Below are 20,471 nucleotides of genomic sequence, written 5' to 3' on the forward strand. Positions count from 1 at the left end.
ATTGTTGAACAACAGAGTGAGTAAAAATGTCATCATGTGTTCTGTATTGACGTGAATAAGAACAATGGTAACATTTCTACACTCACACGGTGGAAGATAAGCAGGAGCAGGAGCCCCGACATGTTAAATATAAATAATATTTGTCGTCTGAATGTGTTCATAGTTAATGTAGAGATGTTCATATTTCTTTTGGAGAGCATTATTTTAATATGTAAAGTGTGCCTATATATTATTTTTTCTTAAAAAAAAAGTTTACATTGATAATAAACACCTATAAATACCTACAAAGTTGTATTTGTTCTGTATGTGAATGCAGTCCTACTTTAGTTTGTCAACTGGTCAGACGAAATTAAATGTTGCTTGTAAACTAAAAGAGTATTTGGAGAGAAGTTCTACTTCTGTATTAACAGCCGAGTCGCAAAAAAGGATCATTTGTATGTCAATTACTCACCAGTGTTATGCTGAAGTTGTGAGGAAAACTCTGCTTTTCTCACGTCTCAGTGAAGAACGAAGAATCCAAAAACATAAATTAATAATTTCAAAAATGGTGAACATTCTTCAATTCACATGCATTTTCTGTTAAAATACTGTAAATGCATACAATAAGCGCACATGGGCAAGTGCGTTTGAACTCTGCTCGTGCTTTCCATCAGCAGATTTCAAAAGCAAGCACTCCTTGTTGGTGTGTGAGACTGTTTATGCACAAGTGTTTTAAGTGGTAACATTTTAGAGAAGAGGCATGTGTTTGGGAAGTACGGCTGGATAAATGAGACTTGAATTGTACTGCATGAGTTGTATAAATGTTTGGATATTTTGATGTATGTTGTTTTTAAACCCAACTCCCTTTTACTTAAATTCAGTCTCAGTTTTTGGATTCTTCGTTCACCGTTAAGACATGCGAGAAAAGCAAAATTTTCTTAATGAATTCAGGGTAACACTGACATTTTTGTGGGTGAAGTATTCCTTTAACTTTGAGCGATGCAGCTACACTCCAGCAGGTTTCCTTGAGACCATGTGCGTCTGCAGATCCCTGTTACATCTTGAGAAGAAGAAGAAGAAAGACATAAGAGGATATGATGTATGTCTTCACAGGAGCACAAAGAAAAGCAGATATACCCTCCTACAGAAAGAGCCTATAAATAGAAACTGCCAAATTCCAGCAGCATCCTAAAACAAAAGTACCGCAGTATTAAAGCCACCATCGTTAGCGCACTCACTCACTCACTCACACACACACACAGACACACACATTCACAAACTGCTACACTCCGAGGCCCCAGATGTGGAAGCAGCTGGGGCGAGTCTTTGTAGTGGAAAGAGTGCTGTCTTGTCACTGCATGAGGCAGCAGCTGATGGGAAACATGAAGCTTCAGACCTCAGCTTTGGCCCTGACAGGCTGAACCTGGGCCAGACCTGGCTCAGTGTCTGCTGATGCATAGACAACGAGGATCTGCTCGGTTGGATCACATAGACGGGACATGAAGGATCTCATGTGCCCTTAGACTAAAGGGCTCGTTCAGTTTCTCCCAGACGTGCGTGGCATGTGAGAGCTGCTCTGACTTCTGTAGCAAGTGAGACAGGGGCTTGAACTGTACTGACGTTTCATAACAATGAGTCATTAACACTGCCGGCCCTTCAAGAGCCGTGATCCAAAGCATGTACCTTTAATTACATTTTTGTTTTAAGTTCCATTCATGGGAAATGGGCTCTTTGCTTTCATGTAAGTAGCAGAAATGTTTGGTCTCAGAAATGAACTTCAGAACAGGCTCCTCTCGCATGTGGTTTGCTTCAAACACGCCAACGTTGTTGACACGTAAGAATCAAATCAGACTTGTTAACACCTGGTTCATTTAATCGGACGTCTTGAGAAGAGGAAAATATTATTCATCATATCATGAAGGCCATACGTGTATGCACAAATATTACATGAATGTGCGGACATGCTTTATTTTTAAAGCAGACATGCTAATGTACAGAAAGAACGTGAACTGGGCTGCACTCCTTCAAGGAGATTGGTCGAAATTGGTTGTCAGTGTTACTTTAAAACGTTCTTGGATCAGCCACATGAAAATTCAACAGTAGGGCAAAACATAATCTAAATAATTCATAGTCTGAAACTTAAATCAAAAGTATGTTTGTTGAGTAAATTGAGTCTGAGACCTGTATGTAATAACTGACCAAAGCGATATCGATCAGCGAGGCCTTCGTGAACTCCCCGACATCCAGACCAGGATCTTATCAAGCCGACCCATAGAAACGGTTTTGTTTGACAAACTTTGCTTCACATAAACCTGTACCTTGTGATAACAACTGCCGAGCGTCACTTCCTCTGACAAAATCTAATTGTGTTGTGATTGAGGCGGGACTGCGCCGTGTCTGGCCACTTCTGCGTGACAGTGCCTCCTTAGTGGAGGTAACTGCTACCCTGGCCTGCCTTACACTGTTTACACTCAGTGATCCATTCTGAGACATGCAAGGCCCCCTCGCCCTGTTAGCATACACTGAGGATTTCATGATGTTTACTCTGTATATACAGGAGTCAGCTTAAATAAGACTTCCATGAATGCCGGATCCCCAGAAAACTGATGGACTAGATTAGACTTTGGCCCACAACGTGGAACTCTCTTGGCATTTTGGACCATTTTGACCCGAGCAAGGTTAATAAAACATAAATATTTATGTTACTATGGGGTTCTCTGCTCCCCTCAGAAGCCAAGCATACAGTCGGCGCTGAATATTGTGATACAACACAGATTTGTTGTAGCCATCAAAATGTTCTCTGAGAAACAGGCTGGTGTGTGTTTGTGTATATTTATATGTGATGTACGTCTGCTACAAGGTGCTCCATGGATGAAAAAACTATGAGATGAAACTAAATATTACATGTATAGTGTATTCTGATTTTTCCTCTGCCTTAGTAATGATTTTTGTTTGTTCGTTTTTTACCCATCGTAGGCTATTTATGTTTTGTGTTACTGTGTTTAGTCGGCATGTAATATTTTACAATGGGATTACTTTAAGAACAGATAATTTGTGACCTGGATGTTGGTACTAATTAACATATTTAGATACATGTATGTCGTAGAAAAGTTTAAAGCAATTAAATTTGATTCATAACTTCTCCTTATTGATCAGACTTTAGTTATTTGATATACTGTGAATGTTTGAACAACCCCTGTTCAGTATTCCTGCACATGCTGCACAAAACTGCTAAGCTTTTTCAGTTTCACTGTACAAATTTATTTTACAGAATTTTTATATTGTCTTTCTCAGATTTATTGTAAATTTTCTATTCTATATTTGTGTTCCTGACTGTTTGCCTATATTTTTATTAATTATCTTTTTAATTATTTATTTTATTAATACTGTAGGCTTATGTTTATTACACCAAGGCAAACTCCCTGTGAGTTTAGTTTAGCTTAGTTTAGTTTAGTTGCACCTACATGCATACAAAATATAGGATGAAGAGATTAAAAGTTAAAACACTGTGCAGGAGAGGTTAGCAGGCAAAAATGGCTTATTAAGTTACCTACCCTTTTAAATAACAACAATCATACATAAAAAGAAAAAGCTAAAAGCAAAGATTGTATAATTGAACAAGAGCTCCAGACTTAGAAGAAATACAAAATTGTTAGCGATGTACAATTACAAAAACAAAACATTACAAGTCTTTTCAAATTAGAGTCCTCTTCTGATATTTTTTCAATAACAATAATGTAGCTGAGTAAAAACCTACATGATAATAAACTGTTCTGTAATTCTGATTAGTTTCTTTAAAGGACCCACATTGTAAAAAGTCATATTTCCATACCTTTTTTTTATTATAAAGCAGATATAGGTGCCGTATGAATACTGTTTAAGTATCAAATGATCAATCCACAGAGAAACACACACAGTGCTTCATTCAGAAACTTTTGTCTTTAAACGTGAGAACTTCTGTAAAATTGTGATGTCACAACTGTAACAGATAATGGTAGGAACTGCTGCTACAGTGCCGTTACAATCATTCCCCGGCAGCAGTGACAGCTCAGAGGCGTCGAGAGGTGCATTCTGAATCGCATACTTTTATGTGCTGTTGTATGCATTATGGACACAACTGGGATAAACTACTTTCTCATAACATTGCACACTGAACTTTGACCTTCCTGTTTTTATATCCATTACCTTGGAGATAAAACAAACGCCACTCACCCAGTTTGCCAGAGACAGAGATTAACCCGGAGAATTCTGCTGCAATGTATGTAGTTCAACATTCAACAAGATATAACTGCTCAGATTGTTGATTCTAACAGATTAGATTTGCATCAGTTAAATTACATCCGCATTTCTCTTTCATTGTAATTTTTGTAGTTATGTCCTTTGGTTGTTTGTGATATTTATTATTTTGTTCACCTAAACAATCAATATTCCTATTATTAATATTTGACTGGTCATCAGTTAGGCTACTTGAACATGCTGGCGCTGTCAGTTGTCAAGCTGTCATCTGTTTGCATCTCAGTCAATGTGATGTATCGTCCGCTGCGCAGAGGATTGTGGGTGAGAATAGCCAGAGAAGCATGCTGGCTTGCAAACTGCAAAATCAGACCATCCTGGTATTTTTGCCATACTGCATTTTACATACTATGCACTGGGACATTCTTAATCTTTTTCTGGCATGCTATATAACAGTGGTTCCATACTCTGCTGCCAGAATCTTGACTCGGACTAGAAAACATGACCACATCACACGGATCCTGTCATACCTACACTGGTTACCTGTTGTCTTTAAAATTGATTTTAAGATTTGCTCTGAGTTATATAACAGATCTTTTATTGCCCTATGTTCCCTCTCGCACCCTGAGATCCTTAGATGCATCTTACCTAGTTGTTTCGAGGTCTAGATTAATTCACAAAGGTGATAAAGCCTTTGCAGTCAGAGCTCCATGACTTTGGAATAACCTGCCTGAGGAGATCAGGACTGCAAACTCTCATCTTTTAAATCACTTCTGAAAACCTGCTTGTTTAAAATTGGCTTTCGTTGATTTTAACTGCTTTATTATTTTGTGTTTTACTCTGTTTCGTGTATTCTGTTTATACTGCTTCTATCTTATTTTATTTGCTTTGTCTTTTATTCGGTGAAAGGTGCTGCATGAATGAAGTTTATTATAATTATGGTTGTAGAAGTGTTGGTATACACAGGAGAGTGCAGATGAGGAAGAGGCAGGTGCTAAAACTCTGTGTTTCAGACAGAAGGTGAATATAGGTATATCAGGACACAGTATGAGAAAAATAACGTGTTTTTTGACCATTAAAGCATGTCAACGTGTTCTAGCAGACATCCAAAATACAAGTATGAACCTAAAAATGACTGTAATAGAGGACCTTTAAAAAATTTCCAGCCAACAGGCATCAGTCTTTGTATTATTGTGATCTACATATTGTGTTTTCAGATTTTGCTTTGTGTCCCTGTAAACTTTAAAAGATTAGGAAGAATTAGGCCCACTTTCTTAGAGAGTTGCCCCACATGTCTGATCCAAATCTCAACTATGTTAAACTGCATTCCTCAGATACCAGACTACTGTGTGCACACAGCCTCTCAGTCATGTGCCCCACTGACACCAGCACGTGATCTCTTTCCTGCTTTACTGATCATCAGGCTGCTCCAGCAGAGACACAGCCCATTGAGGAGAACATTTACCACCAACACATAGCTAGGAGCAGTCTAACAGGACACCTCCTCTGTGGCTTGTTATCTCTTTCTGTTTCCAGATCAGCACACACTTCCGGCTGCTGATGTCACATGACTCGTGGGAGCTGCAGGAGGAAGCAGGTTGGGTTGAGACAGCAGCAGCAGCAGCGATGCAAACATCCACGAGCTGAGCAGGGCTGAAGGTTTTGGACAACAGAGACAAACACAGGCTGAGATGCAGGATCATCCGTCACAGGACACACACAGTGAGTTGTGGCATGGACTGTAACTGTGTGTTCTCCACATGAGCCGTGAGCTGCATCAAGGAAGTCACAAGTTTAATAAGAGGAAGTAAGTTGAAGCTTTTGGTAAAACACGGGGTGTAGTTTACGGACCGGAACAGATTCACATGATTAAAAAAATATATTCAATTGTTGAGCTTTGACATCAGCTGATGTGTGATGTGACCTGCATACAGGCTCATATGGGAAGTGTTCAGATCCTTTAATACCACACTGTAAGAATACTCTGTCTTTAAGTATGGTGACGTCAGGTAAACTGGGACACTTTTTCTCCAGACTACCCAAAGTGTTATTTTTATAATTCATTACGGATCTCTGCTATATTTCTATAAAGGACATATTTTACCAAGTAAAATAATTTAGCAACTTTGGACCCTCAAACACATCAAGAACCCCTGCCTCAGTCTGATGATGTGTTCAGGTAAAATGGGACAGTCGTGCTTGTTTTAACATTTTCCCCACCAGAGTGTTATTGTAAGTTGCCAGCCACCTCCAGCATTTTTAAAATCATATTCACTAATCTTTCAAGACCCACAGATATATTTTTTTCTATGACTATGTGAACAGTATGAAACTAAAGATGACCTTCTGTTTTATAACACAAAAAAAACCACTTGAATTTGTGCATTTTTATGAAAAACAACATTTTAGACAAAAAGCTGAGAAAAAAAATGCATTTTTGTCCAAGAACAAAATCAATTTCACATTTACTTTTTTTGTTTTTCTCATTTCCTTATGTCAGTTTGAATTGTATAAATGAAAATAACAATAGTAATAATAATGAAGATAATATTCTCCTTGAGGTATAGCGAAACACGTTTCACGTTCAGTCATCGTTCAGTGTTCTGTGGTCATATTGTCCATGTGTCATTGTCACCGTAATGGAGATTCTGTTTTGTCTCACCTAACTCGATTGCTTCTTCGTCCAAATCTGATACGGAATGTTGATCACAACAAGAATTGTTGGAGTCTGAGTCCATCAGCTTCTCCACGGCTCGCGCAAACGTAAACTTTTCTGTGGGCATCGGCATTTTAGTGCAGTTGGATATGGCAGTGCTGTATCTCGTCAATGGCGAGGAAGCATTCTGACAAAAATGGTGGGAAAGTGTTAAATGGCTGAATCTAAGGATGCACGATATTGGATTTTTTGCCAATATCTGATATATATCAGCTTATTTGGCCGATAACCAATATCGATATATATCCACTTTTTTCCCCACCTAATTTCAGTGATCATCAATTCTCTTCTGTAGTGGAATTAACATGATATTATTCCTGCATGCTCTCATCATGATGGCCCACCACCAGATGGAGACATGAAATACAATACTTTCAATGTATGTAATATTTATGTATTGTGCAAAATAAGAAAAAGCATGTTGGCCGATTCTGATATTATTACTGTGCATCCCTAGCTGAATCAATTTATGAATATTTTATGGACAAAAATATTAAATACAGTACAGGCCAAAAGTTTGGACGCACCTTCTCATTCAATGCGTTTTCTTTATTTTCATGACTATTTACATTGTAGATTCTCACTGAAGGCATCAAAACTATGAATGAACACATGTGGAGTTATGTACTTAACAAAACAAGGTGAAATAACTGAAAACATGTTTTATATTCTAGTTTCTTCAAAATAGCCACCCTTTGCTCTGATTACTGCTTTGCACACTCTTGGCATTCTCTCCATGAGCTTCAAGAGGTAGTCACCTGAAATGGTTTTCCAACAGTCTTGAAGGAGTTCCCAGAGGTGTGTAGCACTTGTTGGCCTCTTTGCCTTCACTCTGCGGTCCAGCTCACCCCAAACCATCTCGACTGGGTTCAGGTCCGGTGACTGTGGAGGCCAGGTCATCTGCCGCAGCACTCCATCACTCTCCTTCTTGGTCAAATAGCCCTTACACAGCCTGGAGGTGTGTTTGGGGTCATTGTCCTGTTGAAAAATAAATGATCGTCCAACTAAACGCAAACCGGATGGGATGGCATGTCGCTGCAGAATGCTGTGGTAGCCATGCTGGTTCAGTGTGCCTTCAATTTTGAATAAATCCCCAACAGTGTCACCAGCAAAACACCCCACACCTCCTCCTCCTCCATGCTTCACAGTGGGAACCAGGCATGTGGAATCCATCCGTTCACCTTTTCTGCGTCTCACAAAGACACGGCGGTTGGAACCAAAGATCTCAAATTTGGACTCATCAGACCAAAGCACAGATTTCCACTGGTCTAATGTCCATTCCTTGTGTTTCTTGGCCCAAACAAATCTCTTCTGCTTGTTGCCTCTCCTTAGCAGTGGTTTCCTAGCAGCTATTTGACCATGAAGGCCTGATTCGCGCAGTCTCCTCTTAACAGTTGTTCTAGAGATGGGTCTGCTGCTAGAACTCTGTGTGGCATTCATCTGGTCTCTGATCTGAGCTGCTGTTAACTTGTGATTTCTGAGGCTGGTGACTCGGATGAACTTATCCTCAGAAGCAGAGGTGACTCTTGGTCTTCCTTTCCTGGGTCGGTCCTCATGTGTGCCAGTTTCGTTGTAGCGCTTGATGGTTTTGCGACTCACTTGGGGACACATTTAAAGTTTTTGCAATTTTCCGGACTGACTGACCTTCATTTCTTAAAGTAATGATGGCCACTGCGTTTTCTTTAGTTAGCTGATTGGTTCTTGCCATAATATGAATTTTAACAGTTGTCCAATAGGGCTGTCGGCTGTGTATTAACCTGACTTCTGCACAACACAACTGATGGTCCCAACCCCATTGATAAAGCAAGAAATTCCACTAATTAACCCTGATAAGGCACACCTGTGAAGTGGAAACCATTTCAGGTGACTACCTCTTGAAGCTCATGGAGAGAATGCCAAGAGTGTGCAAAGCAGTAATCAGAGCAAAGGGTGGCTATTTTGAAGAAACTAGAATATAAAACATGTTTTCAGTTATTTCACCTTTTTTGTTAAGTACATAACTCCACATGTGTTCATTCATAGTTTTGATGCCTTCAGTGAGAATCTACAATGTAAATAGTCATGAAAATAAAGAAAACGCATTGAATGAGAAGGTGTGTCCAAACTTTTGGCCTGTACTGTGTGTCTGTAATATGACAGGGTGCCACACTGTAGTACAAGTCATGATTTTTATGGCACCTGGTCAGCTGAAAACATTCACCTCAGAAAAATGTCCCATTTTAGCTTCATGTTTTGTCCCACATTACCTGACTGCACGCTGTGAAAGTATGATCAGGAAAATGTACTTAAAGTATTAAAGTAAAAGTACTCAATGCCAAAAATGTGAGTTTTACACTGATATTGGATTATTATTACTCTCACATTAATGTAAAGGCAGGATTTTACTGTTGTAGGCTGAGTTGATTAGTAGAGCCATCTATTTTGTATCAGATGGCAACTAATGATTATTGTCATTATGAATTAATCTGCTGTTTATTTTCTCCACAATAGTTTGGTTTGTAAAAAATCTTACAATCGTGAGAAATGCTGTCACAATAATCCAGAGCCCAAAGTGACACTGTCACAATGTTTGCTTTGCCCAACCAATAGTACAAAATTCCCAGTTATTAAATATATATATAAACGTATTTAAAGGACAAGCAGCAAATCCTCACATTTGTGAAGAGAGGGCCATGAAATATTTTTGCATGAGAAAATGACTTAAATTCTTTGTCACACCCCACATTAAAGGCAAAGGAACAATAAGGGAGGACATGATATGGAGAAGATGAAAAGGTTTGGCATCTGTGTAAAATCAGTTCATTGTCAACAAGAAGGCGATGACAAAGAACTGAGCCTCCAAGCCTCGAACAATGGATGGACATGATCAAGGAGATCTTTATCATGGAAAGATGACTTTCCCCCTGAGGTCTGGAGGAGCAGTATTCCTTTAGACAATGTAAAAAATGGATTGTCTTTATTTCAGAGGAAATGGACGCAGCTTCACCGTGAATGTCTGGACTATAAAAGAACATTTAACACGTGGGCTTGTGAATACTTAACTTAATACTTTGCACTAAATGTTTTGTCTAAAAATTTAAATTTAAAAATACTTTAAATAAAGAGTTTACAAAAACAAAAATTTGATTTGCATGCAAAAAAATCTTAATTCATTAGGTAACTAGTAACTAAGCTGTCAGGTAAATGCTGTGGATTAAAAAGTACAGTATGTCCCTCTGAAATGTTGAGGTGCAGGAGCAGAAGGTGCCATGCAAAGAAAAATACAAGTACTTAAAAATTGCTCCAAGTACAGTACTTGAATAAATGTACTTAGTTACATTCCAACACTGCATATAGTGACATGTGTGACTCTGCCTTTATATGTTTTTACAGGAAAATGACTTAAATTCTGAAAATAGTTGCCCTTTAATTCTCTGTTAGTTGACTAATTGTTTCAGCAGCATTTGTATTTAATGTTTGGCGCTTTAATCTGCAAGAAAACATGATATTTAAAAACTATTCATATGTTTTGCATGCAAAAAATCTTTATTTGATAGGTAACTAGTAACTAAAGCTGTCGGATAAATGTTGTGGATTAAAAAGTACAGTAGAAAGTGCCATAAAAAGAAAAGTAGGATTAAACATATTTGTAAATGGAGCTTTCTGTGATACAAATGAAGTCAATACAAAGAGCTCTTAAAAGGAACTATAATGCACTCTGTGCTGAATTTAAAGGATTGTAGATTTCATATAAAGGCATTAAGCCTTTGAGTTTTTTTTCTTTTTTGAGTAAGCCGATTTCAGAGGGCAATAAGTTCACAGAGCTCAGTCACCCAGTTATCTTCAAATTCAGTCTGATCTCACTAATCTCCAAAGATGACCCAGAACGCTTATAAGTCGTTTTAAAAATCTTTTCGTGAGGAGAATAAGAGTATATCTCCTGAGGTGGACTCTTATATCTGCTCTGAATGATAGTGTCACGCAGTCCTGACAGTGTTGAACCTAACTGACATAACTTTTTAATCTGCGCTGTCAGCAGAGGTTGTCAGTGATAAAATATCAGCTCTTAGGTTCTGTTTATTTTAGGTCAAAAGAGCTATAGAGTGTGAGAAAGAGTTTCCCATAACTAGGCCTGTGTTTCTCTCTAGCATAATGCATGTGGAGTGGTCGGAGTAAATAGGACACCCAAGCGAAGCGGGACAGGAGTGCGTCTGCGGTCCAGATGAAGTGTCTGCTGATAGGCAATGAGAGCGCTGAGGTCCTCTTCCACTGGACCGACCCAGAATTCCAGCAGAACGTCCAGGAGCAGTATGGGGCATCTCAGGAGGAGGGCCAGGGGGTGAGGAGAGAACAGATACAGTGTGTGTGCTTTTTAACTGTCCTCCTGTAGCTGTTAGAATAACTTATTCTTTCCATTATTTGTATTAATGCTCAGCTCCCGGCCTTCGAGGACAGCATCAGCACTCTGTTCGCCCCCATCATCATCTCTTGCAGCACCATGGTGGACAGGCTGGGTGACAGCTACACGTGCTTCACTACAGAAAACAACCACATCTACGTCCTGCACCAGGTAGTTCAAATATATAAGCTGGTGTCACCCTGGCACAAATCCCCGGATTAGTTTCCCACCTATATGCAATACAAAAAAAACTGAATGTGATTTTAATACTTCTTTTGACCTGGTTTTGAAATCCCATCATGTGTAAAGCAGATTCCTGCATTCTTGAACTTTGCCTTGAATGCCGGCCTCTCTTACAGCAAAGCGTCATGTGAGTCTTGTTAAGGAATCAAACCGGGCTTTGTCCTTGTGCAGCGCGTGATGTGCTCAACATCTTTCGGGTCCATTCATCGTCAGCACCTTTTTACGTCTTTGACATGCAAATTTTTTTTTATCCCTAAGGGAAGAGTTTAATACAACCATCTTCACTTAGTTTTCATTCACGGGGCAGTGCATGCTAACTGGGTCATTTTGTTTCCTCCTCAGTTTGACGAGTGTCTCTACATTGCTGTGAATGGAGACGGGGAGGAGGGAGAGGATGACCTGAGGAGGAAGATCTACGTGATGAAGAAGTTGATCGAGGTCATGTTCGGCATGGTCACCCTCAGCGGTAACCTCCTCAGGAAAGAGTAAGACAGTTTGTCATGTTTCTTCTTGACACTAGGCAGATTTAAAGTCTCGTGAAATGGCGTCTGTACTGAGACACATTTCCCAGTGAAACAGGATATTTGAGCGGTGTACAGTTACAACATGGCACATTTTATTGGACTGTTAAAAAGTGGGCAGGCTAAGAGCTTAGCGCAACATGGAGCTACAGTGACTGCTGTCTCCAACTGTGGGCAAACCTTTGTGCTCAGAGATCCAAACACAGATCTGTTAGCAACCAGTTACCTGCTACAACCTATAAACAGTGAAGTGCAGTTTTATATGACCGGTGTGGCTAGTTAGTCACCTATGGTCTCCTTCGATTGGATGAATAACCGCCCCTGAGAGCAGGATGAGTCATCAAACATTTCAGACTGCTGTAACTGGATTTGCAGACAGAGAAATACTCAGATTTTGATCTTAAAATACAGATTTTTTTTTCTGCATTTATTTTGTATATTACAAGATAAATGATCAATAAACAAAGCGACACACAAATAAAACCACACACAAATAATTCCCCTGTATTTTTAACTCAACATCTGGTTGACATATGTGACTCTATGTGCTGTTTGTCACCAGACTGCGTCCTCAGGACACGGAGCAGAGAACGAGGCTGTGGAAGCATCTCCAGAGTCTGCTGGAGACCTACAGTCACCTCCGAGAGAACGACCAGAGCTTCTTAGTGGAGGTGCAGTGCATTACTACCTCATACAGCTGGCCTTCTTATTACTGTAGGTTTGGTATAGATTTTATTCTGCAAATGTTTCCCTCACCAGATTACTGATATACGGAGACAAGACAAAACTGAAAGACACAGCTTTATAGCAGAGTGCACTACAGAGTACAGATCCAAGCTGATATCCTTGTTCCCCCATGAGTCCTGTGTGCAATAAAGCAACACCAGACACCTTATAGAGCTCACAGTGTTATGATAATGCACTGATATTATTGTGTAGGTGTTGTGTGAAGATGTATCTGTGATATATTTAATTATTCATATTTGTAGTGTTAGCTTTTTTTTTGTTCTTGCTTTACAAGATATTTGTGTCTTTGTTTCCGTCAGCCCCACAGTTTGGTGCATTTGTAAACAGCCATTTAAATTATTATATTTTTGAGTCACGTAATTTATTAGTGCAGCCCTGACTATCGTTGGTGCTTTGCTCCATCAGGTTTACGATGTAAAAATTTACACCACTAGATGGCAGAAACAGCTTCAAGCTATTGTTTTATTTTATTATTATCTGTCGGCTCCCTACACTTTTCAAAATGTTTGTTTTTAATTGATTTTCTTTTTTTTTTTTTAAAAATAAGTTAAGTTGTTAACCTAAAAATGTATACATGGTTTTATTTATTTATTTTTTTTGATTATTTTAATTAGAAAAACCCACTTTTAATTTAGTTCAGTTTTGGTTTTTAGTTTTATCTATTTAGAATATGTAAAAAAAAAAAAAAAAAAAAAAACAAAGAGAAAAAAACAAGAATAATTAATAAAATGAACAGTAATCCTAAAGCAAACTCTTGATATACAAAGTCTCATAAACAACACAATTAAGTATTATTAAATATTTAAATACCCAAAAAAGAGTCAGCAGTATACACTTCTGTTGTCCTACCCATTCTCTATAACAGCTTTCTCAAAATGTAACAATTTTTTGTATAGTAATTATTATTATTGTTATTGTTATTAGTTGGATAGGTATTTATGCACAGTGCAGAAATCTGCCTTCGGTCAATCAGGTTATAGCTTTAACAATTCGACAAATTACCTTCCTCATCCCTGTTCCTCTTTAAAGATATTTTCTTGTACATCTATTTGAATTGATTTATTTTTTTAATTTTAATTATTTTTTATTTATACTTTATACGAGTGCTCTGTCTTGTCAAAGTAATTTTTAGGTGAATGAATCAAAAATAAAAAAGAAACTCGACATGCCAGCTACCCTTCAGTTCTCTGTCTCATTAGATACACAGGTCATCACATACACTCTCACATTTGAAAAGCCAGCGTGTTGTCATTATCACCCACGTCCTCGTGTCGTCTCCTCCCTCTCTCAGGCGGTGGAGAGGCTGATCCACCCCACGCTGTGCGAGCAGTGCATCGAGTTCCTGGAGCGCCGCTTAGTGCAGCAGCTCAACAGCAGCGTGGAGCGAGCAGGAGAGGAGGTGCTGCACGCCTTCATCCTGGTCCACACTAAACTGCTGGCCTTCTACTCCAGGTACACACATGTCTGTAAAACCTCCATATTCATCACATAACTTCCACTATTTTTTATTCATAACTTTTTTCACATTTATTTATAAAGTATGCCGTCTCTATGCTCCTGTGCTCATTATAGCCGCAGCGCGAGCACGCTCTCCACCTCAGACCTGCTGGCCCTCATCATCATGGCACAGAATATGTATCCTAGCAACGTAGACGTGGATGAGCCGAATCCTGAGGTAGAGAAGTGCTGACAGCTGCTCACACAGCAACACTGTGACATGTTGTTCACCTTGTTTCTGATTGTTTATCATCTGTCTCTGTGTGTTTGTCTGTGAAGGATGTTGAGAGTACGTCTGGGTCTGGTCCTGAAAGTTTTTACACGCCAGAGCCGTCCCCTACAGACCGGGACTCCAGCAGCTCAGGTTGCTGATGCAGTAGAGGCTGTGTATTTGTATTTTTTTCATTCTCTCGTGATGTTATAACAACAGCTGTTAATTTTTTTGTGTCAGCAGACAAGCCAGTGAGAGGAAGTACCCCTGTGTTTGAGTTTGTGGACCCAGATGTCCAGGTGAGAGTGTATACCTCTGTGTGTGACCCTCATCGTCTGTCCTGTCTCATAACATTCAACAGAAGTCACATTGTTTGGTTTGCTGACTGGATGAAATGATATTGTCTGCAGATGGCAGAGGACAGCCTGCAGACTCTCGAAGTTCCTCCCCCTGACCCTTCGAGCCCTCGCAGAGTCTTCTTAGAGGTCTCGCAGAAAGATGGGCTGTATCCCATGATGCCTCACTCTATGTACTGTCTGCCACTGTGGCCTGGCATCACACTTGTGCTGCTTACTAAGGTTTGTGGACACCAACACACATCCATGTATGTAATCATTTAGCTTTCATATTTCCTCCCTCTTGGTCGTCACGTGCTGTGGCTGTGTGGCCAGTAGGGGGCACAGTTATGACACATTTATTTAACTACAGTTTAATGCAGTGTTCACTGTATCTACACACGTGTTGCTTCCCTCTTAAAGCATTTTTTTTTTATCTCTGTTAGATTCCCACCAGTGCAGTGGCCATATCAGTGTATACGTTTTTGGAAGCCTTCGACAAGCTGGAGAAACGTTTAAGTGAAGGTCTAGAGGGTTCTGCAGCCACAAGAGGCCAGCCGACCATACACGACATCCGCAGCAAACTGGATAGATTCATCAGAGCTCTGGGGCAGAGTGAGATACAGGTATGAGGTTTTGTGTGTGTTGTAAACCAACAGTTTGTGCACCATTACACAACATGTCCAACAACTGTCTGCTTTGAAATTAAGCTTTCTCAGCTCATCAAGATGTGCTTGCTAAATTGTTTGACTTTAAACATTCAACACGTTACACATAACATATATGACCCCTCCCAAGTTAGAACATATGGCACTATATAAAAAGAAATAATAGTTATTAAAAAAGTAATCATAATGATAATCGTAAAAAATACATATATGAAAATAAATGAATAACAATAGTAGTAATATTAAGGAAGTAAAACAAACAGACAAACAAACAAAAAATAATCAAAGCACACAGTTAGGACGGGGTGCAGCACATTATCCTCAGATTTGTTTGCATCCTTAATCGAAGCCTGACATTTTCAAAGAATCTTCAGTGTCACCATTTTTTACAAATTCCAAAAACATTTCCCAAACATCAATAAACTCAGAAGCCCTATGTCTTACTATATAGCTGAGTTTTATGTGGGAACTAATTTCTTTCTACTGAACTACACCCGCCAACAGTATCACTGAGCAGAAGGAATATTATTATGGAATATGTACTTTTGATTTTGGAGTGAACTGTCCCTTCAGAATATAGCAACTAGTTTTCTATCAGCTGTAATACAAACTGAACTCTCAGCCTTTGTTTTTACAGTATCATTCACCAACAATGAAACAGTTCACAGTATAATACATATATATTTAGTGTCTGTACATGCTGTGAAAAACTACTCCTAAAAATTTCTGGACTCTGACTGTGGAAGATTTGTTTTACTGTTCTAAACTTAAATGATTCAGCTAAAGATCCAGTAAAAACACCTTACAGAAAAAGTTACCAAAGCCAAAGTGGTCAGTTCCTTGCATATTATAAAAATAAGTTTGAGTAATTGTATGAAAAGGTTTTGGACCTAGACAAGCACAGGGTGTCTGCAGATCCTAAAAAAAATCTTATAATGTCTTAAATTTAATTTTCTTACTACATATAATAATATAATACTGTATTGTTTCTTAAACTGGGCCCAGTGTGTGTTCTGATTGTTACTGGTTATGAATGTTGAATTGTTGTTTCTGTAATTTGAAGCATTCTCTGGCACAATAACTTCTTTTGGGATAAATAAAGTTCCAGTGAATTGAATAGAAATGAACTGAATTTGGTCTTAAAAGTCATTAAATAGTCTCAAATGTGTATTTGTGAGGTCTTAATTTCTACAAACATTAACATTAATTAACATCTAATTTCTTCGATACATATTTTTATTTCTTTTTGTCAAAATGAGTCAAGCTTTTTTGCATGAAAGTCCAGATTTCTGATCTTACAAATCTTTAAACCTGCCCCTGAATCTGATACTGTCCTTTTACTTTATACTTACACTTAACTGTTGGCAAAATGTAGATTAAGCTAACTCACTCTAATAACCATACAGAGATACTAACCTTTATTGCTTTAATAGAAAAAAATGATTTGTCCAAAAATCAGTCTTAAATTTGGTTTAAAAATGATCTCAGGACGGTTTTAAAAGTATTAAATTTAAGTTTCTGATACTCGTAGACACTCCCAAGTAAAATCTACTTATCCGTCCTTTGTTTTCTATCCAGTCTGCGCAGTTACAAAACGTCTGGACGGAGTTTAAGAACCGAGCCTTCGCCAGAGGAGGACCCGGGTTCAACAGAGAGTAAGTCTACTGCAGCCCTCTGCTGGACAAAATGCATCATAGCAAAGCTGCTGTACGATCCTTTGAATGATTATTAACTTCATGTTTTTGTTTTAGTCTGATTCTGTGGTGTAAGAATATGAAGACCCAGCTGTGTGGCATCTACCGACAGTGTTTTCTTGTTGAATCTGGACCAGCCGACATTCCTCGCCGTCTCTCCCCCGGTCTGCAGGAACGAGCCCAGACCATGGTGCAGTGAGTATCAGTCAGCCAGGACATGTTTTTGTCGTTAACTTTTTAAATCTGAATCAGTTTCATTTTTTAAAACTAGTTTTTAGTACACACAAACCTCCCAGACAGTCCATCCTTCATTGTTCATGTCTGTATCTTATTTCACTTCCTGTCTTATTTTTGTCACTGTCTCTCTAATCTACTCTTTTCCTCTCACCTTCTCCGTCTCCCAGAGAGAAACTAATGGACTGGAAAGACTTCCTGTTGGTGAAAAGCAAGAGGAATATCACCATGGTGTCATATCCTGTCTACAAAATAATCCTACTTCCTGTGACGCTGTGTTGTGTGTTAGATTGTTATACTTCTGGAAGTGCCTGCATATTTTAACACCATTCATATGCCAAGAAAACTTTCTGAAATATAACACACTGTTATCCTGAGTATTGATCTTGACCCAGTTCATTTCACTTACCTGGAGGATTTCCCGGGCCTCATTCATTTTATCTGTGTGGACCGATCCACGGGCCAGATGATTGCGCCATCGCTCAACGTCACAGAGCGCAACACGTCTGAGCTGGGGAAGGGGCCGGTGGCTCAGTTCATCAAAAACAAGGTACAGCATACGACAAGTGCACAACAGAAAACCAGTTAATATCGCAGTACACTGCTGAGCACAACGGAAACTGTTCATCTTAACAAGTACTTTAAGACGAACTTTAATTTGTTCTTGATTTCCTTGCAAAAAGCAGCAATATTTAACTATTTGATTATTAAATTAAATTGCAAATTTAATACTCCTGATGAGAATGGTTATCTCTCTCTTACATGTAGTAGGAGCCAGCTTTTGGTTAGCTTAGCTTAGCATAAAGACCATGGCCCTATCTTACACACAGTGCAAAGTGGCACACTGCACATAGCAACTGTTATTGCCAGTTGTCATTTTCATAGACACTGGTGTTTTTTAAGTAATGCACTAAAGCCCAGCTGTGCGCCCGTGGGTGTGTAGGTCCTAAAATGAGGTGTGGTCAGGCTCATTGTTGGCTGACTGCTATTTAAAGGCAGCAGAAAGCGATTGCACCATTGACCAACAAAAACCTGCTCCAGTGTCAATGAATAGCAGTGTGTAAGGTGAGGGTGCCCCTGGCTTTTAAAGGGAATGGGAGATGACACTGATTGGTTGAATTCATGATACACCCAATCATTAATTATTGGACTAAATACAACCCCTCTCCCCCTTGCACCCTACTTGGCACCCAGATTCAGCCCCATTTAACAAGCAAAAGTGGAGTTGGACACACCTTAAATGGACTTGTCCCATACACTTTAGACCGGGTCGTGGTCTAAAAGTGGGTCATAGGTCCTTTCTGAATGGACTGCAACTTGCAAATGTGTCACGTACATATATATTAAAAAAAAAACGCTTTTTATTTACAGTACAGTGAGTTTCCAGCACAGACGTTTTATTTTGAAATTGGGTTTCCTGATGTAGAGTGAGTGACTAACGGACAGGCACTTGACAGAGACAGCAGACTTGCTCAATGACATGGCCAAACACAAGTATGATGCCGAATGTATTACACTGTGTGGACCTTGAGCTGTTGACTAAGGAGAAATCTGGACCAGTTGGGAACTGCTGCTTTAGACCGTGTGCTATAGATCACTTAAATATTGCTATGGAAATGCAGTCAATGGAAACTCCAAGTTACTGTTCATGACCAAGAAATAGTCCGCCACATGACCCCCGTAAAACTCTCTCTTCAGGTTTTGTACAAATTAAACAAATGACATATAACATGTTTATTAGTGAACTTTAGTGTTGTCATGATACAGGAATGTCTAACTTCATACAGTACCTTGAAAAATATCGATACTCTTTACCATTTTTTATTCCAAGGGTAGACTGACAGTGAGGGCATACAACTTAAAAATGTTATTGTTATTACTTTTTTTTTTTTTTTTTTTTTTTTTAATGTTATTGTTATTACTAATCCGTCCTGAAGGTGTGGAGCCACGTCAGCATCACACGACGCTATCTCCAGAAGGGTTACTCCACTGTCACGTTGCGTGACGGAGATTTCTACTTCTGCTACTTCCTCTGGTTTGAAAATGAAACAGTAAGTCACCGGCATGTTATGTTTTAGTATGCAGTAATAAACTACTGAACATTCATTACATCATATAATGTGTATGTTTGATCAATCAGGGCTATAAGTTAGAAGCAGGGGACATACCCATCCTACCTGACGACTCTGCCCCCATTGGGATGCTCGCCTGGGACTACTACAGGTAAACAACAGTGCATGACAAAACCAGATGTGACTATTCCACATGAGTGCTGCTGGCTATAGGAAGTTCTCTGTCTAGCAGGAAGCTGCTGCGGTACTACAGCAAGAACCACCAGGGTGAGGTGGTGAAGTGCTACGAGCTGCTGACGGTACACTTGGGGGTCATCCCCACCGAGATCATCCTCCAGCACTGCAGACAGCTGGCGAGCAAACTGTGGGAGCCTTCACGCAACCCTCTGCTGTAGACACACCCACCCACTTACTGTAAATGAGTCACAGTTGCCAAGGTATTTGTTTGTTGTTTTGCCAAGAACTGAGGAAAACAATCCCTTGCTCTCTGTAGATATGTTCTGCGTCCACTGCCTGTGTGTTCATGCTTCTGTCATTTTCATCGTGTTTAAGGTTATTTATTCTGCCATGAACAAGTTATTAGAGGCACTTATGATTAGCACATTATAACGCCACTGTGCACTTATGCACACTTATGCACAAGAGACACATATGTGTCTTGTATGAATTGTAATGGGATTATTACGCCTTAATTTTTGTAATATATTTTTGAATACTCATTTATGACCTGTTCCCTATTTATAGTAATACTGTATATGTTTTTTAAAATTTGCAGCTGATCAATTTTTAAAAATGCAGATACTGTCCACTGTTGCCTTTACTACTGTTAGTGTCATACCTTGAAACATGAAATACTGTGTGTCTCCCTTTATATAGATTATTTTTTGGGAGAAAATAAATATCCATAGATGTACATTCACTTGTTTATTGAGTCATTGTAAAA

The 20,471-nt window shown here is 39.1% G+C and overlaps 1 protein-coding gene across 3 annotated transcripts; it reads left to right on the top strand.

Moving 5' to 3' along the window:
• Positions 1-5,630: 5,630 nt before the first annotated feature.
• hps1 (HPS1 biogenesis of lysosomal organelles complex 3 subunit 1) lies at positions 5,631-20,443 on the top strand. Of its 3 annotated transcripts, none has more exons than XM_049600730.1 (18): positions 5,631-6,019; positions 11,056-11,246; positions 11,343-11,477; positions 11,892-12,034; positions 12,633-12,741; positions 14,109-14,269; positions 14,390-14,492; positions 14,594-14,678; positions 14,769-14,824; positions 14,936-15,103; positions 15,307-15,486; positions 17,107-17,183; positions 17,280-17,417; positions 17,627-17,691; positions 17,861-18,006; positions 19,394-19,507; positions 19,597-19,679; positions 19,758-20,443. In XM_049600730.1, exons 2-18 carry the CDS (start codon positions 11,130-11,132, stop codon positions 19,921-19,923), a joined length of 2,046 nt encoding a protein of 681 aa, XP_049456687.1. In that variant the 5' UTR covers positions 5,631-6,019; positions 11,056-11,129; the 3' UTR covers positions 19,924-20,443. The 3 variants fall into 3 exon arrangements, with proteins under 3 accessions (XP_049456687.1, XP_049456688.1, XP_049456689.1); XM_049600731.1 differs by having other exon boundaries at positions 5,631-5,934; XM_049600732.1 differs by having other exon boundaries at positions 5,632-6,019; positions 19,761-20,443.
• Positions 20,444-20,471: the final 28 nt, after the last annotated feature.

The sequence above is a fragment of the Epinephelus fuscoguttatus genome, linkage group LG16 (genome assembly GCF_011397635.1).
Source record: "Epinephelus fuscoguttatus linkage group LG16, E.fuscoguttatus.final_Chr_v1".
Taxonomy (NCBI): Eukaryota; Metazoa; Chordata; class Actinopteri; order Perciformes; family Serranidae; genus Epinephelus; species Epinephelus fuscoguttatus.

Excerpts from the sequence above, each read along its gene's own strand:
- hps1 (XM_049600730.1), top strand. The coding sequence starts at position 11,130 with ATGAAGTGTCTGCTGATAGGCAATGAGAGCGCTGAGGTCCTCTTCCAC. Across the intron at positions 12,035-12,632 it reads GGTAACCTCCTCAGGAAAGA|ACTGCGTCCTCAGGACACGG; the intron begins GTAAGACAGTTT and ends GTTTGTCACCAG. Across the intron at positions 17,418-17,626 it reads CGAGCCCAGACCATGGTGCA|AGAGAAACTAATGGACTGGA; the intron begins GTGAGTATCAGT and ends TCCGTCTCCCAG.